The sequence below is a fragment of the Scyliorhinus canicula genome, chromosome 6 (assembly GCF_902713615.1).
Source record: "Scyliorhinus canicula chromosome 6, sScyCan1.1, whole genome shotgun sequence".
In the NCBI taxonomy this organism is placed as follows: domain Eukaryota; kingdom Metazoa; phylum Chordata; class Chondrichthyes; order Carcharhiniformes; family Scyliorhinidae; genus Scyliorhinus; species Scyliorhinus canicula.
Window position 1 is genome coordinate 85,128,909 of NC_052151.1, and position 18,806 is coordinate 85,147,714.

At 48.0% G+C, this 18,806-nt stretch overlaps 1 protein-coding gene across 1 annotated transcript in view; it reads left to right on the forward strand.

Moving 5' to 3' along the window:
* LOC119967280 overlaps positions 1-18,806 on the forward strand; it is a 304,394-nt gene that overhangs the window by 126,545 nt on the left and 159,043 nt on the right. The window contains exons 4-5 of the mRNA XM_038799603.1: positions 14,471-14,851; positions 17,371-17,488. Coding sequence (XP_038655531.1) covers positions 14,471-14,851; positions 17,371-17,488 — 499 coding nt within the window. The remainder of the gene's footprint in view (positions 1-14,470; positions 14,852-17,370; positions 17,489-18,806) is intronic.

The following is an 18,806-nucleotide window of genomic DNA, read 5'->3' on the forward strand; positions in this document are numbered from 1 at the left end:
GAGGTAGGTTCAAAGGTGACTGCGAGAAGAAGACTGACAAGAGTTGAACTACATTCCAAACAGTCCTTGCAGTTCTGGTGATGGAACAATGGTTTTGCAGGCACCTCACTCTTGGGCGAACAATGTTATCTCTGCTATACCTTATGCATCTCTCCATGTCTCTGGCTTCCAGTAAAGACTTATGAACATTCATGGCCTTTCCTTCAAGCTCAAGAAATTCAACTTGGTCTGAAGAAGAGTCCTGCTCCTTCCTCTCATCCTGTTCCAACAGGTCTGCACATTATATGGCAAAGTTGTGCAGTTAACAGCAGACCATGACCAACTGTGATACCCTCTGTGGTGCTTCCTCCACTGGTGCCCACCATCGTTAAACAGGAGGCATGAGCTTCCCGTGCGCTGCCGACTTAATCTTCAAGGGAGGGCTTAATTTGAAAATATTTTAAGATAAAGGAATGCAAATATATTGAGAATTGGAACCGTTGCTGCAAGACTTAATTTCTACGTCTCAACCAGTTGTCAGGAAACTGAGTTTTAGGTTCCCCCTGAACAAGCCTGCCACATTTTCCACTCTTACAGGCCCCAGCAAATGCCACCCACCATTTCCCTTGCTGTGACATTATCAGATTGCACTTTAAGCAACTTGCCATGCAAAAAGATTTTCAAAACAAAATGTGCAAGGCCAAGTTTAACTAACAGCATGTACCATTAGATGCCTTGCTACAGCAAATTCTAAGCCAATGTAACAAGTTTAGTTGCATAATTGAAGTATTTTGAATGAATGCATCATTAATTTTTTCTTTTCAGTGACCTTTTTGAACTTGTTTTTGTTAGGGCAAGAATTTTTTTCAGGGCAGTGCTGAACACAAATGAATGGCTCATTTGTACTTTGGCTTGGCATTACAGGACTTATTTTAGCTTGCTTTCTTTGATAATATTAGCAATGGCAAAAAGTTCAAGTTTTAGTGCCAAATTAGGTGTAGCTTAGTGCTATGGACCTTTGCCCATTGGCACCTGAGTTAGGACTGTCCAAACTCATTTTCTGCAAAACTGTTAAGACATCAAAAAGAGACGGAACCACCATTCTATCAGCCTGCAGGGATATAAAGCCAGATTTTCAATGTGAAAAGGAAAAATGTTAACTCATAGTGTGAATTGTTGCCCCTAATTTTGTCGATCATTATTGAATAGTGAAGTCAAACCAAAACTATAATAGCTGGTACATATTTTTAAAATTATTCATGGGATGTGGACGTCGCTAACTGAGCCAACATTTATTGCCCATCCCTATTTTCTCTTAAACTGAGTAGCCTGCTAGGCCATTTCAGGGGCAGTAAAGAACCAACCCTATTGCTGTGGGCCTCAAGTCACATGTAGGCCAGGGCAGGTAAGGATGGTAGATTTCCTTCCCTAAAGGACATTAGTGAACCAGATGGGATTTTAATAATGATCGACAATGGCTTCATGGTCATCATTAGACTTTCCCGCTTTTTATTGAATTCAAATTTCCCCATCTGATATGGCAGGATTTGAACCCAGATCCCCAGAACAGTACCCTGGGTCTCTGGATTATTAGCCCAGTGACAGCACCGCTTCACCAGCGACTTCCCATTCGGTTTGATTGAATACCAGATAAATATATGTTATATAAATCTTGTGCTGCTTCAATTGGAAACTAAGATATATATAACGGGCAGAATTCTCCCTTCTGGGTACTAATGTCCCCACGCCCGCTGGAAAATGGGCGAGAATCACTTTTTCCTAGAAAGTCCGGGGTGATTCTCCATTTTCAAGAGGGCTAACAGGGCCCCAGCATGTGTCCCGCAGCTCTGGCTGCCGGCGAGGCCCTGCAGTTACGCCCGCGCACATTAGATGGGCTGCTCAAATCCAGCCTTGATTGCTGGAATGAAAATCATCGTATTCAGACCGTAAGACCTAAGAGCAGAATGAGGCCATTCGGCCCATCGAGTCTGCTCTGCCATTCAATCATGGCTGATATGTTTCTTATCCCCATTCTCCTGTCTTCTTCCCATAACCCGTGATCTCCTTATTAATCAAGAACCTATATATCTTTGTCTTAAAGACGCTCAGTGATTTTGCCTCCACAGCCTTCTGTGGCCTCCACAGCCTTCTGCGGCAAAGATCTTCCACAGATTCAACACCTCTGCCTGAAGAAATTCCTCCTCATCTCAGTTTTAAAGAATCGTCCTTCAGTCTGCAGCTATGCCCTCGGGTTCTAGTTTTTCCTACTAGTGAAAACATCCTCTCCACATTTACTATACCCAGGCCTCTCAGTATTCTGTATGTTTCAATGAGACCCCCCCCCCCCACCCCCCACCGCCCCTCATCCTTCGAAACTTCATCGAGTATAGACCCAGAGTTCTCAACCGCTCCTCACATGACAAGTCCTTCATTCTGGGGATCATTCTTTTTTTTTTTAAATCATTTTTATTGAGAAATTTTGATTTTATACAACATTGACGCACCTTAGTAAAATACCGAAAATAACAATAATATTAACAATCATATACATTCGCCCCATCCCCATGAACAACCCAGCATTTTAACAACAACGCATATTAACACACCATAAAGTTACAGAATAAACACTACAATAGTGCACCCCCCCCCCCCCCCCCCCCCGGGTTGCTGCTGCTATTGACCCAGTTACCTATCTCTGAGCCAGGAAGTCCAAAAAAGGCTGCCATCATTTATAGAACCCTTGTATTGATCCTCTCAGGGCAAATTTGACCTTTTCCAATTTTATAAATCCCGCCATGTCACTGATCCAGGTCTCCACACTTGGGGGCCTTGCATCCTTCCATTGTAACAGAATCCTTCGACGGGCTACTAGGGACGCAAAGGCCAGGACACCGGCCTCTTTCGCCTCCTGCACTCCCGGCTCTACCGCAACTCCAAAAATCGCGAGTCCCCACCCTGGTTTGACCCTGGATCCAACCACCCTCGACACCGTCCCCGCCACCCCCTTCCAGAATTCTTCCAGTGCTGGGCATGCCCAGAACATATGGGCGTGGTTCGCAGGACTCCTCGAACATCTGGTGCACCTGTCCTCACCCCCGAAGAACCTGTTCATCCTAGTCCCGGACATGTGGGCCGGTGCAGCACCTTAAATTGGATGAGACTAAGCCTCGCACATGAGGAGGAAGAGTTGACTCTGTCCAAGGCATCCGCCCAAGTCCCGTCCTCTATCTGCTCGCCGAGTTCCTCCTCCCATTTAGCCTTCAGCTCCTCCACTGACGACTCCTCCACCTCCTGCATTACCTTATAGATGTCAGACACCTTCCCCTCGCCTACCCACACCCCCGAAAGCACTCTGTCCATCGCCCCCTGCGAGGGCAGCAAAGGGAATCCCTCTACCTGTCGCCTAGCAAACGCCTTTACCTGCAGGTATCTGAACATGTTCCCCTGGGGAAGGCCAAATTTATCTTCCAGTTTCCCCAGGCCCGCAAACCTCCCGCCAATAAACAGGTCCCTCAATTTGCTGATGCCCGCCCTTTGCCACCCCCTGAATCCCCCATCCGTGTTCCCAGGATGAACCGATGGTTGCCACCCAGTGGAGCCTCCATCGAGGCCCCTGTTTCCCCCCGATGCCGTCTCCATTGTTCCCAGATTCTTAGGGTCGCCGCCACCACCGGGCTCGTGGTAAACCTCTTAGGGGAGAGCGGCAACGGTGCCGTTACCATGGCACCCAGGCTCGTACCTCTACATGACGCCATCTCCATTCTTTTCCACGCGGCCCCTCCCCCCTCCATCACCCATTTACGCACCATTGACACATTGGCTGCCCAATAGTACCCCAGAAGGTTGGGCAGTGCCAGCCCACCTCCATCCCTTCCTCGCTCCAGGAACACCCTCCTCACTCTCGGAGTCCCATGTGCCCACACAAAACTCAGAATACTGCTAGTCACTCTCCTAAAGAAGGCTCTGGGGATAAATATGGGCAGGCACTGAAAAAGGAACAAGAACCTCGGAAGCACTGTCATTTTGACGGACTGCACCCTCCCCGCCAACGACAATGGCAGCATGTCCCACCTCCTGAACTCCTCCTCCATCTGATCTACCAGCCTGGTAAAGTTATGCTTGTGGAGAGTCCCCCAGTCCCTGGCCACTTGCACCCCCAGGTACCTAAAGCTCTCCCCTGCCCGCCTAAGCGGGAGCCTACCAATTCCTTCCTCCTGGTCTCCAGGGTGCACCACAAACACCTCGCTCTTGCCTAAGTTTAGTTTATAACCTGAGAAGGTCCCAAACTCGGCTAGCAGCTCCATCACTCCCGGCATCCCTCCCACCGGGTCCGCCACATACAGTAACAGGTCGTCGGCATACAACGACACCCTATGTTCCTATCCACCTCGCACCAAGCTTCTCCACCTCTCTGAATCTCTCAATGCCATCGCCAGAGGCTCGATTGCCAGTGCAAACAACAAGGGGGACAAGGGGCAACCCTGCCTGGTCCCTCGGTAAAGCCGGAAGTACTCCGACCTCCTCCTATTCGTAGCCACGCACGCCATCGGGGCCTCATATAACAGCCTTACCCATCTAATGAACCCTTCACCAAATCCAAACCTCCCCAACACCTCCCATAGGTACCCCCACTCCACTCTATCGAAGGCCTTCTCCGCATCCAGTGCCACCACTATCTCTGCCTCCCCCTCAATCGCCGGCATCATAATGACATTCAGCAATCTCCGCACATTCGTGTTCAGCTGCCTTCCCTTCACAAAACCTGTCTGGTCCTCGTGCACAACCCCTGGCACACAGTCCTCTATCCTGGTGGCCAGGATTTTTGCCAGCACCTTAGCGTCCACGTTGAGGAGAGATATGGGCCTGTATGAACCACACTGCTGGGGGTCCTTGTCCTTCTTTAAAAGTAACGAGATCAGCGCCCGTGACATCGTCGGGGGCAAAGTCCCCCCCTCCCATGCTTCATTGAGTGTTCGCACCAGCAAGGGGCCCACTAGATCCACAAACTTTTTATAAAATTCCACCGGGAACCCATCCGGCCCCGGTGCCTTCCCTGACTGCATCTGCCCGATCCCCTTAACTAGCTCCTCCAGCTCAATCGGCGCACCCAACCCCTCCACCTTCTCCTCCTGCACCTTCGGGAAAGAAAGCCCGTCAAGGAACCTCTCCATTCCCCTCCTCTCCCCCGTTGGCTCCGACCGGTACAGTTCCCCGTAAAAATCCTTGAAGACCTCATTCACCTCTACCCCCTTCCGCACCACATTCCCACTCTTATCTCTCACTCCAGCAATCTCCTTAGCCGCATCCCGCTTACGCAGCTGATGAGCCAGCATCCTACTCGCCTTTTCACCATGTTCGTACACTGCCCCTTGTGCCTTCCTCCACTGTGCCTCCGCCTTTCTAGTGGTCAGCAAATCAAATTTAGCCTGCAGGCTGCGCCTCTCCCCCAACAGTCCCTCCTGTGGTGCCTCTGCATACCTCCTGTCCACCTCCAGCATCTTTCCCACCAGTCTATCCCTCTCACTCCTCTCCCTGTGTGCCCGGATGGATATCAGCTCCCCACGAATTACTGCCTTCAGGGCTTCCCAGACCATCCCCACCTGAACCTCTCCCGTATCATTCACCTCAAGGTACCCCTCAATACTTGCCCGGACCCTCCTACACACCTCCTCCTCCGCCAACAACCCCACATCCAACCGCCACAACGGACGTTGGTCTCGCACCTCTCCCATCTCCAACTCTATCCAATGCGGAGCGTGGTCGGAGATTGCAATGGCCGAATACTCGGCCTCCTCCACTCTCGGAATCAGTCCCCTACTCACCACGAAGAAATCTATCCGAGAGTAGACCCTATGTACGTGGGAGAAGAAAGAGTACTCGCGTGCCCTCGGCCTTACAAACCTCCATGGATCCACCCCACCCATCTGGTCCATAAACCCTCTCAGTACCTTGGCCGCCGCCGGCCTCCTACCCGTCCTAGAGCTGGACCGATCCAGTGAAGGATCCAACACCGTATTAAAGTCCCCCCCTATGATCAGACCTCCCGCCTCCAGATCCGGGATCCGTCCCAACATACGGCTCATAAAGCCCGCATCGTCCCAATTTGGGGCATACACACTAGCCAGTACCACCTTCTCTCCTTGTAGCCTGCCCCTAACCATCACATACCTACCCCCCTTATCCGCCGCCACCTCCGATGCCTCAAACAACACATTTTTCCCCACCAGAATCGCCACTCCCCGGTTCCTCACATCCAATCCCGAGTGGAAAACCTGCCCCACCCATCCCTTCCTCAGGTGGACCTGGTCCGCCACCCTCAGGTGGGTCTCCTGAAGCATTGCCACATCCGCCTTTAACCCCTTCAGGTGAGCCAGTACCCTCGACCGTTTCACCGGCCCATTCAACCCTCTCACATTCCAGGTGACCAACCGGATCAGAGGGCGTCCCGCCCCCCTCCCCCGTCGGCTAGCCATAGCCCGTTGACTGCCCGCCCCAGGCCAGCACCCCCTGCTCGACCCCGACCCCATAGCGACAACCCCTCACCTCTGTCCCCCCAGCCCCCACCAGCTCCTTCTTGACCCTACCAGCAGCAACCCGGTATTCCCCTTTCCCCCCTCCCTTCCCCCCCAGGCTAGGAACCCTCCCAGCCGCGAACCGTCCTCCATTGTACTTCCGTGGGTCAGCTAACTTCTGCTGACCCCGGAAACTCCCGCCAATAGCCCGACCCCTCCCGAAGTGGGATCATCCCCCAATCTATCCCTCCTCCTGGCACCGCTCCAGCGCGGGGAAGAACCAGTTAAGGCCCCGCCTCCCCCGTCACCATCTCCACCCCCCAGCCCCGCAGCACGGGAAACCAGAGGAAAGCCCGCGCTTTTGCACTGCCCCACCACACCCTTCTGACGCAGCTCCCAAATATCAGCCCCACTCCATACCCCCACTCCAGCATAGAATACAACATACCCCCCCGACCCTCCCCTCAAGATACACAGCCCAGACAATGTCCCACAGCACAAAAACAAAAACATAGCAGAATAACCCCTCCGTAAATAACCATATCAAAATTGCAAAAGTACTAAAACAAGAAGAAAACAACAGAAGAAAAAGAGAACACAGCAACAGCAGAATCCAGCACTAATATCTTACAGCCGACCTCGCAACCCCCAACCCCTAGTTCAAGTCCAGTTTCTCCGTCCGCACGAAGGCCCACGCCTCCTCCGGGGAATCGAAATAATAATGCCGGTCCGAATAAGTTACCCACAGGCGCGCGGGCGGCAACATTCCAAACTTTATCTTTTTTCTATAAAGCACGTCTTTCGTCTGATTAAATCCGGACCGCCGCTTAGCCACCTCCGCACTCCAGTCCTGGTAGATCCGCACTACCCCATTCTCCCAATTGCTGCTCTATGGGGATCATTCTTGTGAACCTCCTATGGACCCTTTCCAATAACTGCTCACAATATTCCAAATGGGTTCTGACCAAAGCCTTATAGAACCTCAGCAGTACATCCCTGTTCTTGTATTCAAGCCCTTTCGACATGAATGCTAGCGTTACATTTTCTTTCCTAACTGCCAACTTAACCTGCTTGTTAACCTTAATAGAATCCGGAACTAGGACTCCTAAGTCCCTTTGTACTTCTGATTTCCGAAGTCTTTTCCCATTTATTCTGCTAGGAAGTGTCCTACGTGAGGTTTGGCAATCCCTACTCCATTCACAGAAAAAAAGAGGCTCATTGCAGAACACAATAATAATGTTAGACAAGTTGGCCCAATTTCAGTTGTGGCAAACAAGTTGAAATTCAAATGATTCAACTGTTCTGATGTTCATTAGTGAACATTAGAAATGCGTGGAACAATCAAGGTTAGCCAGATTGTTAAAGAAAGTTTTGTTTGATGGATTCAGTATTTCTTTTGTAGAATAACTAAATGTATCCAAAAAGGAATGGCAGGAGATAGAGTGTAAATACAGTTTACAGAAAGCGTTTTCTTGCTGTTTCAACATTTTTTCACTCACAGGATGTGCGCATTGTTGGCAAGGTCATCACTTATTGCCCAAACCTAACTGCCCTTGAGAAGATGATGGCCAATCACCTTTTCAACTGCTGCAGCCCATTTGGTGTAGATTCTTCCTCAGTGCTGTTGGATAGAGTGTTCCAGGATTATGACCCATCGGTAATGAAGGAACGGTAATATATTTCAAAGTTAGTTTGATGTGCGGCTGGGAGGGGAACTTGGGAGTGATGGTATTCCCGTGCACCTGTTGCTCGTCTTTCTCGGAAGGTGCTGTTGGACCTTGGTTAATTGCTGCAGTGTATCCTATAGATATCATGTCACACCCCTCATAGGAGGTTTCTTAAAAATCCTAAAGGTTATTGTCAAAGGAGAATTATAACCTGGTTGAAGGAACATTGATTGATGGACAGGAAATAAAGAATACAAATAAGGGATTTTGCTTGGATTGGAAACATTTGGATGTGATGTACTCCAGTGGTCAATTCTTTGTACACTTTTATTCTTTTGAAAATCAGGAGGAAAGCTCTCCACTGGTTGGAGTCCTACCTAGCACAAAGGAAGATGGTTGTGGTTGTTGGAGGTCAATCATTTCAATCCTAGGACATTGCTGCAGGGGTTAATGTCCTAGGCCCAACCATCTTCAGTTGTTTCATTAATGCCCTTCCTTCCATCATAAAATCAGAAGTGCCGATTTCTTTCCAATGATTGCACTTGCACAATGTTCAGCACCATTCATAACTCCTCAGATACTGAAGCACTCCATGTGCAGCAAGACCTGGACAATATTCAGGCTTGGGCCAATAAATGGCAAATAACATTCATGCCGCACAAGCAGCAGGAGTAAAAGGCATGGGAACACCATCACCTGCAAGTTCTTCTCTGAGCCACATATCATCCTGACTGGGGACCACATCACCGTTTCTTCACTGTCGCTGGGTCAAAATCATGGAACTCCCTTCCTAATAGCACTGTGGCTGTACCTACACGACAAAGACTTTAGAGGTTTAAGAAAAAACCTCACCATCACCTTCACAAGGGCAATTAGGGATGGTTAATAAATGCTGGCCTAACCAGCGATGCCCACATCCCATGAACAAATAAAAATGACTTAGACTTGGGTATTGGGAATGTGTCAGTCAGAACTACAAACAACATAAAAGTAAGGAGTACAGGAAACAGGCAGATGTATGGTAAACACTTTGTGGAATGGACAGGAACATAGTAAAAAGGCTCTGAAGGTTAAGAAGGAACAAAGAGATCTTAGAATTCCTGAAGAGCCCAATGTTAGGAATTAAAACCATAAAACGGACAAAAGTGTTTTTAGATTTTACAAGAAGTGAAATTATTACAAGAGAAAGGTCATGACAAACATGTACAAATAACTGAACAGTTTAGTGTACAAAAGGGTATTAATGAGAAAATTAGTGCCAATTCACCAGGATGATTTCAGTGATGAGAAACTGTCGTAATGAGGACGACAAACCCCAAACTTATTTCCAATAGAAACAAAAGTTAAGAGGATATTCAATAGTAGCCACTTAAGTTCTGAATTGCTTTGCTAAAATTAATAGAGGTTGAAGATTTCCCCTGATTGGGTAATCAGGGACAATAAGTTATTAATTCAAAATAATCACTAAATGAGTGAGAAGAGTGATGTGCATAGCTGTTGGAACATGGAATCCAGTGTACAGTAATGTCAGGGAATATGCAATGGCTGGAAATTGGTCCTGTAGTTTAACACTAAACCCACATCATTTCATGCAGCTAAAATTTAAGTCCAACTCTTTCTCGAGTCAAATGGACAATGTTTCATATGTTGTTCTTGCCTATACTTGACGTACATAGGATGTGATTGTGACTGAAATCAAAAGACTGAACAGAATGTGCTGTCATCTCTTAAAAATTCATTCTGTTGTACTCGGATTGCAGAACAGCCGCACTTAAGCAGAGAACTGGAATCTTCGAGCGGCACACTCCTTTCTCAGTACTTGTGTCCGTGTGTCCCTGCTCAAAGGTTGATCCAGTGAAGTTCCTGTTTTTCCTGCCTTCATCAGCCACCCTCAGAATCCACATAAAATTGCCTTCTTGTCAGTGACATGGTAAAACAATATATGGTACCTGCTACCAACAATATGTAAAAAATGACATTTGGCTCCAGGCAGTGTTGTAATTTTCATTTATTACCCAATATTTAACCAATATGAGTGGAGCAATTTTCACTGCCAGGTCAAAAAAGCCCAGCATCACAAAGAAATCTGTCCTACTGTGACCTCCAATCATTTACGTGTGCTCAAAAGGTTTATTCTTTTCATTTTGCTGTTCATTTCCTCATAGTTCAGTGCCAAAGAAAGGAAGTTAGCTGTGGAAAAGTACAATGTTGCAGATGCTAAATTTGAAATAAAACCAAGAAGTTCCAGAAATGCTCAACAGGTCGGACACCATTTTTGGAGACAGAACAAGGCTTATAACAGGAATGTTCCCAACTCTGTGGAGGGGACCTTTGAAGTGGTAGAATCATAGAATCCTCGAACCCTACAGTGCAGAAGGATGCCATTCGGCCCATCAAGTCTGAACCGACCCTCTGAAAGAGCACTCCAGCCACGGTCATTTCCCTGCCTGACCCCAATAACCCCTTATCCTAACCGATACATCCCTGGACATTAAGAGGCAATTTAGCATACCAATCCACCTAACCTTTACATCTTTGGACTGTGGGAGGAAACCGGAGTACCCGAAGGAAACCCACCTAGACACAGGAGAAAGTGCAAACTCCACACAGACAGTCATCCAAAGTTAGAATTGAACCTGGGTCCCTGGCGCTGTGAGGCAGCAGTGCTAACCACTGTGCCACTGCGGGGAGGGGGCTGGGGAAATTCAGAAGAATACGTGTCTGGTCGATTTCAGGATATTTTCCCATCTCCCTGTGCTGTTCCCAGAGATGGGCCTTAACAGTTCATGGTAAATACACACTGGGTTATTAAGGCCTCAATTAGTGGCACTTTTCTGATAAGATGGCAAGTTTACTGGTGATACCAGGCCCATCGTCCCCCCTCCCCTCCACAAGCCCTTCTGTGTCAGGGGCCAGACAATGCATTATTGGGGTGACGTCATGCTGGGAGCACTATCCTACTGTAAGTAATCCACAAACATACAAACCCTCCACCACCGACTAACAGTGGCAGGAGTGTGTACCATCCACTGCAGTAATTCACTAAGGTTCCTTAGATAGCACCTTCCAAACCCACAACCACTACCATCTTGAGCAGCAGATACCTAGGAACCCCACCACCTGGAGGCTCCCCTTCAAGTCACTCACCACCCTGACTTGGAAATATATTGTCGTTCCTTCGCTGTCACTGGGGTAACATTCCAGAACTCCCTCCCTAACAGCATAGTGGGTGTACCTACACCTCAAGGACTGCAGCAGTCAAAGAACCAACTCACCACCACTTTCTGAAGGGCAACTAGGGATAGGCCATAAATGCTGGCCTAACCAGCGATGCCCACATCCTGTAAATGAATGGAAAATAAATCATGTGCCTTCACTGCCAGTATAGATGTTGAAGCACACAGCCACTGTTTTATGCTGTTGCTAGTCAAGTATGAACTCTGTAAGTTTGAGTATGCTGAACGACTGTGCACTTTATTTTACATGAACACATTAAGGTGGTTCCGAGCAGTGCTAGATTGTGATCACCTAAATGTGATCTTCCTTTCAAATTTATTTCTCCTTTAGTCCCGCTGTAAATGTAATCCCCTAAAAACACTATTTTATCTTGGCCTTGCTCATGGAACTCTTCTGCACGCATGCAATCTCAGCACCTCTGCCAAAGTTCCTTCCTATCGGAGGTATTTTGCTGCTCTGATGGCAGAGAATCCTATGCGCAGGGAACCTTAATGGAGTTGGGCCAGCTCAAAGTTGATATAGCTTCATACCCCAATTCCCTGTCTCTCCTCAGCCATGGCTCTGCTCTCCAGAGTGTCAAATTCAATAGCATTGGTTGCAAATATGCTCACAGTATGAAGCTTAATAACGAACAGCAGTGGGAAAGCATTGGCAGATTTTCCTTGTCAGCTCCTGGGCTGAATATCTCTTGGCTGCACACAACAAATTGACCTGAATTTGTGAATGAATGCATCAAAATTGCATGTAATTAACGTTCGAAGCAAGTTTAAAAATATTTCATCCAAGGTAACAAAATGAAGGGCTAGTCTGCCAATCCAAAACAACTCCAATCCAATCCATTCTTAATTAAAATAAAGGTTGCAGAAAAGAAAACAAAACATGTTAATCTAATTATAGTTGCTGAGTTTGATACACAATTAAACAAATTTCTTTGCCAAGATACATTGGGTTTTGATAACTGTACATACATCACATTTTTACTTACCTTTCTTTTTGGTGCTGTTTCAGGTAGGTTATGAGAATGTTTATACATTTCTGCCACACAATTCCTTATTGCTCCCCAGCTATGATGATTTCCCAGAAGCACACAGGTCTGGTTGCATAATCTGGTTGCATAATGTTTACGAACGATCCATCCCTCCATATAGACTTGGTATGACAGAGGTGCCGTCTCGGAGACAATAATTCCGAGAAGCCAGCTTGATGCATTACTGAAGTTTCATATTATTTTTCATTATATTTTGTTGCAGTAGTGATGGTTCATTGATAAGATGTTGAGGCTTGTGTGTTTAAGCATAAACACTTTTATTGGTAGACTTTGGGTGGGATTTTCTGATTGGAGATGCCAAAATCGTATTCGCGATTAGCGGTAAAATCTCCGTTTGCGCTGAAATCGGGGACAGAGCCACTTTTGCAATGCTCTGCCCCCTCAGAAATAGCGTATTCAAGTACGCCACACGCCATCAGGACAACCTCAGGATGTCACTGAGGTCCTACCCGGATGCTCCGCCCCCGATGGGCTGGGTTCCCAATGACGTGGAACGTTGATGGTATTTATTTTTGTGAACACCGCATGGCGGCTGTGGACTGTGTCCAGCGCCACAGTCGGGGGAGGGGGGGGGAGCCATGCCGCTGGCAAAGGGGGGGCTTCGGCAAGGGCTGGGGGGACTGGGTTCATTATTTGGCAGGCCGGGTCCGCGGTGGCCGGCGCCATGTTGCACAACGTGGCCACTGCCGCCGCCGTGCGCATGAGCAGCCACGAACTCAGACATTCTCCAGCCATTTTTGGCAGTGGAGCCAGGAGCTGTAACCGGCGCGGCTGCAAGCCCCCCCCCCCCCCCCCCTCCATGGTCCCGGAATCTGTGCATCTGTTGTGCCAGTTTTATGTTCCCACGCCGGCGTCAGCACTTAGTCTGGAAATCGGAGAATCCATCCCTTTAAATATGTACAATTCTAAATATGGCCTTGCCAGTTTTTTACAATCTCAGTCTGTCACATGTAAAAATATAATCAAAGTACTTTGGACAAGACTTGCTGACTGTTCAAGCCAACGGGAAATTCCGCTCCCACAACAGCTCATGGTTTCCAGAGATGAGGGGTGCTGCCAACAGGATATCTGACGTAACACCCTGCCCCGCTAAGCCCCAACTCACAATGGGAAGGTCTCCCTGCCCCCCTCAGCCCCCCCAAAACCCACGCAGGACACCCCTGGCCCAAACGCCAGCCCAGAAAATATGCCACCGGGGCACCTTGGCTTTTATGCAACATGTTCATTTCAGGACCCGAGCAGGGATTTGTACGGCATTTCCAAAGCTACAGCCCACAAGTGCATCCGTGAGGTCACAGATGCCCTGCATGCCCGGGCATCTGGCTATATCAACTTTGAGCTGGCCCAACTCCATTATGATTCCCTGGGCATAGGATTCTCCACCATCAGCAGGGTTTCCCAGATCCGGGGGTAATAGATGGCAAGCATGTCACCTTGCATGCACCAGGGCAGCAAGGAATACCCTTCTTTAACAGGAAGGGATTCCACTCCCTGAATGTTCAACCTGTGAGTGACTGTCATGCATGTGTATGCATGCTTCCCTGTGAGCCACTTCATGGAAAAATCTCTCAGTTGATGCAAATGTTTGGGTAATTTTGTGCGAGGCATGCGCCCATTTATATCTGAGTTCAGGTTCATTCCACTTAAGATCCTTTCTACTGGCTGCTGTAAATTACTTTCATCCAATTAGTGTAGGTACAGTTCCACCAGATAGAAGAGTGGTATACTTATTTACTGCTCATCAAGAATGCCAACATAGAATTGCATCATTATCATTATGAGAATAAGGAAAAATAGTATACTGCATCTTTATTTTATGGAAACTGTGGGAATTGTTCCTTTAGGGCAACACAGCAGAGTATGTCCTATGTTGCCATTAAAGGGACAATCATCACAGACACCAATGATTGAAACTTAATGATTGATCAGAAATTAAAGTGTGACTTATCTCATTTTTAATATATTGCTTTCTGGGTATATTTCAGAAAGAATTGAGTTAAATATTTTCATATTGCTTTTGTGCATAGATGGGATGTGGCAAGAATCCCTGAAGAATCGAGTGGAAGAAGAACTGGAGCAAAGTGTACTGGAAACACTGGAAACATCAGCCTCGGAGAGAGCACGAAGGTGCAATGTGAATGTTGCAGAGCAGAAAAATTACCAACGTGAGAATCAGTCCACTGAAGACTTATTAAAAGCACTGCCCTTCAGTTTTCTGTCTGGCACTGAATCACCAATTAGAACAATCACACATCTCGGCCTACCAGCCTCCCATAGAATTTGGGGACGTCACTTTTCTGATGGGAAGAATACTTTGAAACACTGCTATAAAATAAAAGATCTGGAGGCCTCAATCGAAGAGATATTTCATTCCAGTCTCCAGCAATCTGACTTTAATGCATTTCCAGGTATTTGGATTTATTTCATATCCTGTCTCTTGGGTCTGTCTTACCTTATCTGGTTAATAAATGTACAGTACTGGCTTACGCAGAAGTAGGAAATGCCAATGTTGTAGAGTTATCAATCAGAGTTTTGTCCTTTTAATAGGTACGAAATAAAATGGAGCAAAACGTTAAGGTTTGACAAGAATTTTTTAAGGATCACGATAATTACCAAAAGTGATTCTGCAGTGTTGGGTGACAGCATGTGGTTCAGACAAATGCATTAGTATGTGGTTCCATCCTTATGGTAAACTCTGCACCTGGCATCGATGATGCTGATATAAAACATGCATTTTTCTTATTCTTTCATGAAACGCAAGCATTGCTGAAGGTCAGCATTTATTGCCAATTCCCCAATTTCCCTTGAGAAAGTCATAGTGAACTCCCTTCTTGAACTCCGGCAAGTCAATGCAAAATAGGTATACAGACAGTGCTGTTAGATAGGGAGTTCCACGATTTTGACCCAATATGCTAAAGGAATGGCGATGTAGTTCTAAGTCTGAATGGTGTTGTGGTTAGGAGGGGAACCTGCAAGTGGTCGGCACATAACCTCCTCAGAGTGGCAATCTCCAGTGGATTGTCACTCTCGCCAGACTTAACATTGCTGGGATTCCGAAGCCCCTGTGTCACCCAACATTCATCACTCGAGCTGGGTTAGACAGGAGCAGCGAAGCTGGACCACGGCAGGATTGTCTGGCAGTAACTGGGGCAATAGAAATGGGGAGTGTCAGAACTGGGTGGGGGGTGGGCAGGTGTTAAACCCTGTGATTGGTGGGGGAGGGTTCAGACACCATGTGGGGGAGGGTCGGAGTTTGTGTGGGGGGGGAGAGGAGGTCAGATTTGATGAAGGGGGCCGGTCTGGGAAGTATAGGGCTCACTCCGGGAGGGGGCTTGGTCCGGGAAAGGGGGATGCAGGGAGGGTGATCAGTCCAGGAGGATTGGGTCACGGCAGGGAAGGAGTGGGGGGTTGGATGTGTGTCAGGTCGGGCTGGGTGTTGGTGGGGAGGGGGGAATGGGGGGGTAGATCGGAGCAGTGACGGGGGGAGTCGGATCAGGCAGTGGGGGGGGGGTGGGTCGGTGGGAGTCAGGTTGCGGGGGAGGGAGGGAAGGGCCATGGTGGTGTGAGGGAGGTATGGGAGGGGTGTGTGGGTCCCCTGGGGGGGGGTGGGGGTTGTGTTTGTGCGGGGTGTCCCATAGAGGCTGGGTCTGAGTGTTTAAATAGTTATTCTGGAGTTAGAATGTTTATTTCTGTCTAACTCTTTCAGAATAGCTATCAGGGTAAATCTGGCAGAAGCATTCGAAATTAGCGATTTAAATCGTGTTGTCGGATGGTTCCCAGCTCTTCTGGACAATTGCAGTGTAAACCCTTACATGGGAACTTACGAAAGGGATTCCCAGCGCATCATTGGGGTACCCGCTAAATGCGACACTGGGGAATATGGAAGCTATGTTTCTGCTGCCCTTGTTCTTCCAGGTAAGGGAGTTTACAGGTTTGAAAGGGACTGTTAATGGAGTTTTGGTGAGTGGCTGCAGTGTTTCTTGGGGATGATACGCAGCATTGCCACTGTGCACCAGGAGTGGTGGCACGATGGCACAGTGGTTAACACTGCTGCCTCACAGCGCCCAGGACCCAGCTTCAATTCCAGCCTTGGGTGGAGTTTGTACATTCTCCCCGTGTCTGTGTCGGTTTTCTCCGCGTGCTCCGGTTTCCTCCCGCAGTCCAAAGATGTGCAGCTTTGGTGGATTGGCAATGATAATTTATCCCTTAGTGTCCAAGGTTAGGTGGGGTTACGTGGTTATGGGTTAGGAAATGGCCGGGGGGCGGGGGGGGGGGGGGGGGGGGGGGGGGGTGCCTAGGTAGGATGCCCTTTCAGAGGGTGAGTGCAAACTTGATGGGCCAGATGGCCTCCTTCTGCACTGTCGGGATTTGATGATTCTATGGCGGGAGAGAAGGGTTATTGTGGATGAGTTCTTAGTAAAGTCGGTAGTGTTGTTACAAACTGGACTCTGCAACGACACAATGCTTTTATTGGGATATAGCAATTCATTTCACTTGTTTTCTCTTTGCCCTGTTTGCCTGGGAAGTTCGGGTGGCAAAGCAGAAGAATCTACTGAAGTGGGATGGCTGCATGGCATCCCAAAGTGAGGAGTATATCAGCTTCCTCTGCAGAAAATCACTGAAGTATCTACAAGTCACATTGCTGATGTCTAGGAGTTGCACAGAGGTTTAAGGAGATTAGAGTGCAGAGGGCTGAAGGCACAGCTGCTACTGGGGAGAAGCAAATGAAGGATACATAAGAAGCCAGCACTGAAATAATGCAGAGTTCTCAGAGGGTTTCAGGGCTACAGGCCTGGAGACAGCAAAGAGATCATGAGGCCATGAAAGGCTTTGAACAGGAGTTTGAGAATTGAACATTGTCAGCAACTGTGAATATAAGAGTTCAATTTTGAAACTCAGTATACGGCATTTTTTATTCTAATCGCAGCAGGAATCGAGACCTTGGAAAACAATATCCAGCTTGGCCTGCAATCAAAGGATTCAACTATCAAAGGAGTGATGAAGGACTTGCCACTCCTGGACCAGAAACAGCTGAAGAAATTCAGGTATTTTTAAAAAAGGGCACAATCTAAAAAAATCCCGTTGTGAGTGGATTCAGTGGGGTGCTGCCCAGCGCTCGACGCCGGTATCGAAAGGGACTCTGTTATTTTTTCGGGCCTGGGCGGGGAAGGCCCTACTAAGGCTGCACTTATCGATTGGGGTACCATTTTTAAATGGCGCCCTGATCTGTCTATTCCCCAACATGACCTGCGGATTCCCCCCCGATTCCCCAACCTACCTGTTGTGGGGTCCTTGAGCCCCTCCGCATCCCACTTCATAAGAGCAGGCCACTACCAGGCCCGATCTCCGGTGAGGGAAAAATGCCACCTTGGCAGTGCCACCTGGGCACCCTGGTAGTTCCAGTGTGGCACCCAGGTGGCACTGCCAGGGTGCCAGGCTGACAGTGCCAAGGTGCCTAGGTGGCATAAGCAGTGCAAGGATGCCACCTTGCCCAGAGGTTGACCACCCGGAGGGCTCCGATCGCCTGGGAGACCGCCGGGAGGCATCGCCCCGATCCCCCCCTTCCACACCCCCCCCCCCCCCCCCCCCCATACCCCGTGGGTGGGATCCAGATCGCGATGGCTTGCTAGACCCTGTTAGATCCCACAAGGTGGGGCGAGCCAGGTAAATCTCGTGAAAGTCCCCTCCTGAGAATTACCAGCCAGGCTGCATCTCGAATCGGGAAGGCGCGGCTGTTAGATCGCGCCCGACATCTTTAACTTTAGACTGTGCTACAATCCTACAACATACTAATTAATGAAATGCACAAAAAGTATTTTTGGGAAGGGATCATATTTTTCTGTTTAATCCTCATTATTATGCAGAATTGCAATTCAAGGTCAACCACCGTGATTGTACGGTTGGTCACAATTATCTATCCGATCTACGTGCTTGCAATTAATTTACTATCTAAGCTATTACTTCCTGGTATTAATATTTGAGAACAATTAGAACTCCAATTCCCACACAGAATTTCCACACAAGTGACTGATTAGAAAAGGTGCTTTTATGTAATATTGGTTTTCGCAATGTGGTCTGTGACCGAGGAATTTGTGTGTTTGCATGTAGCCCCCTTTTAACTTGAGTGGTCCAATTTCCAAAATAACCTGCGGCAGAACTTTAGTAATACAAAACTAATGCAGGACATTACTTAAGAAAATGTGATAAAGGTATTAACTAAAATACAGATAAAGATTAAAAAGCAGATAAAGCAAAAAAGATACTTAAAAATGAATTTTTCAAATCTGTCTTTGTAAGATATCAGACACAGCGTCGAATCAAGCGGGACTTTTCCAGGCCTTGGCGAGGAACATCCCACCGAAG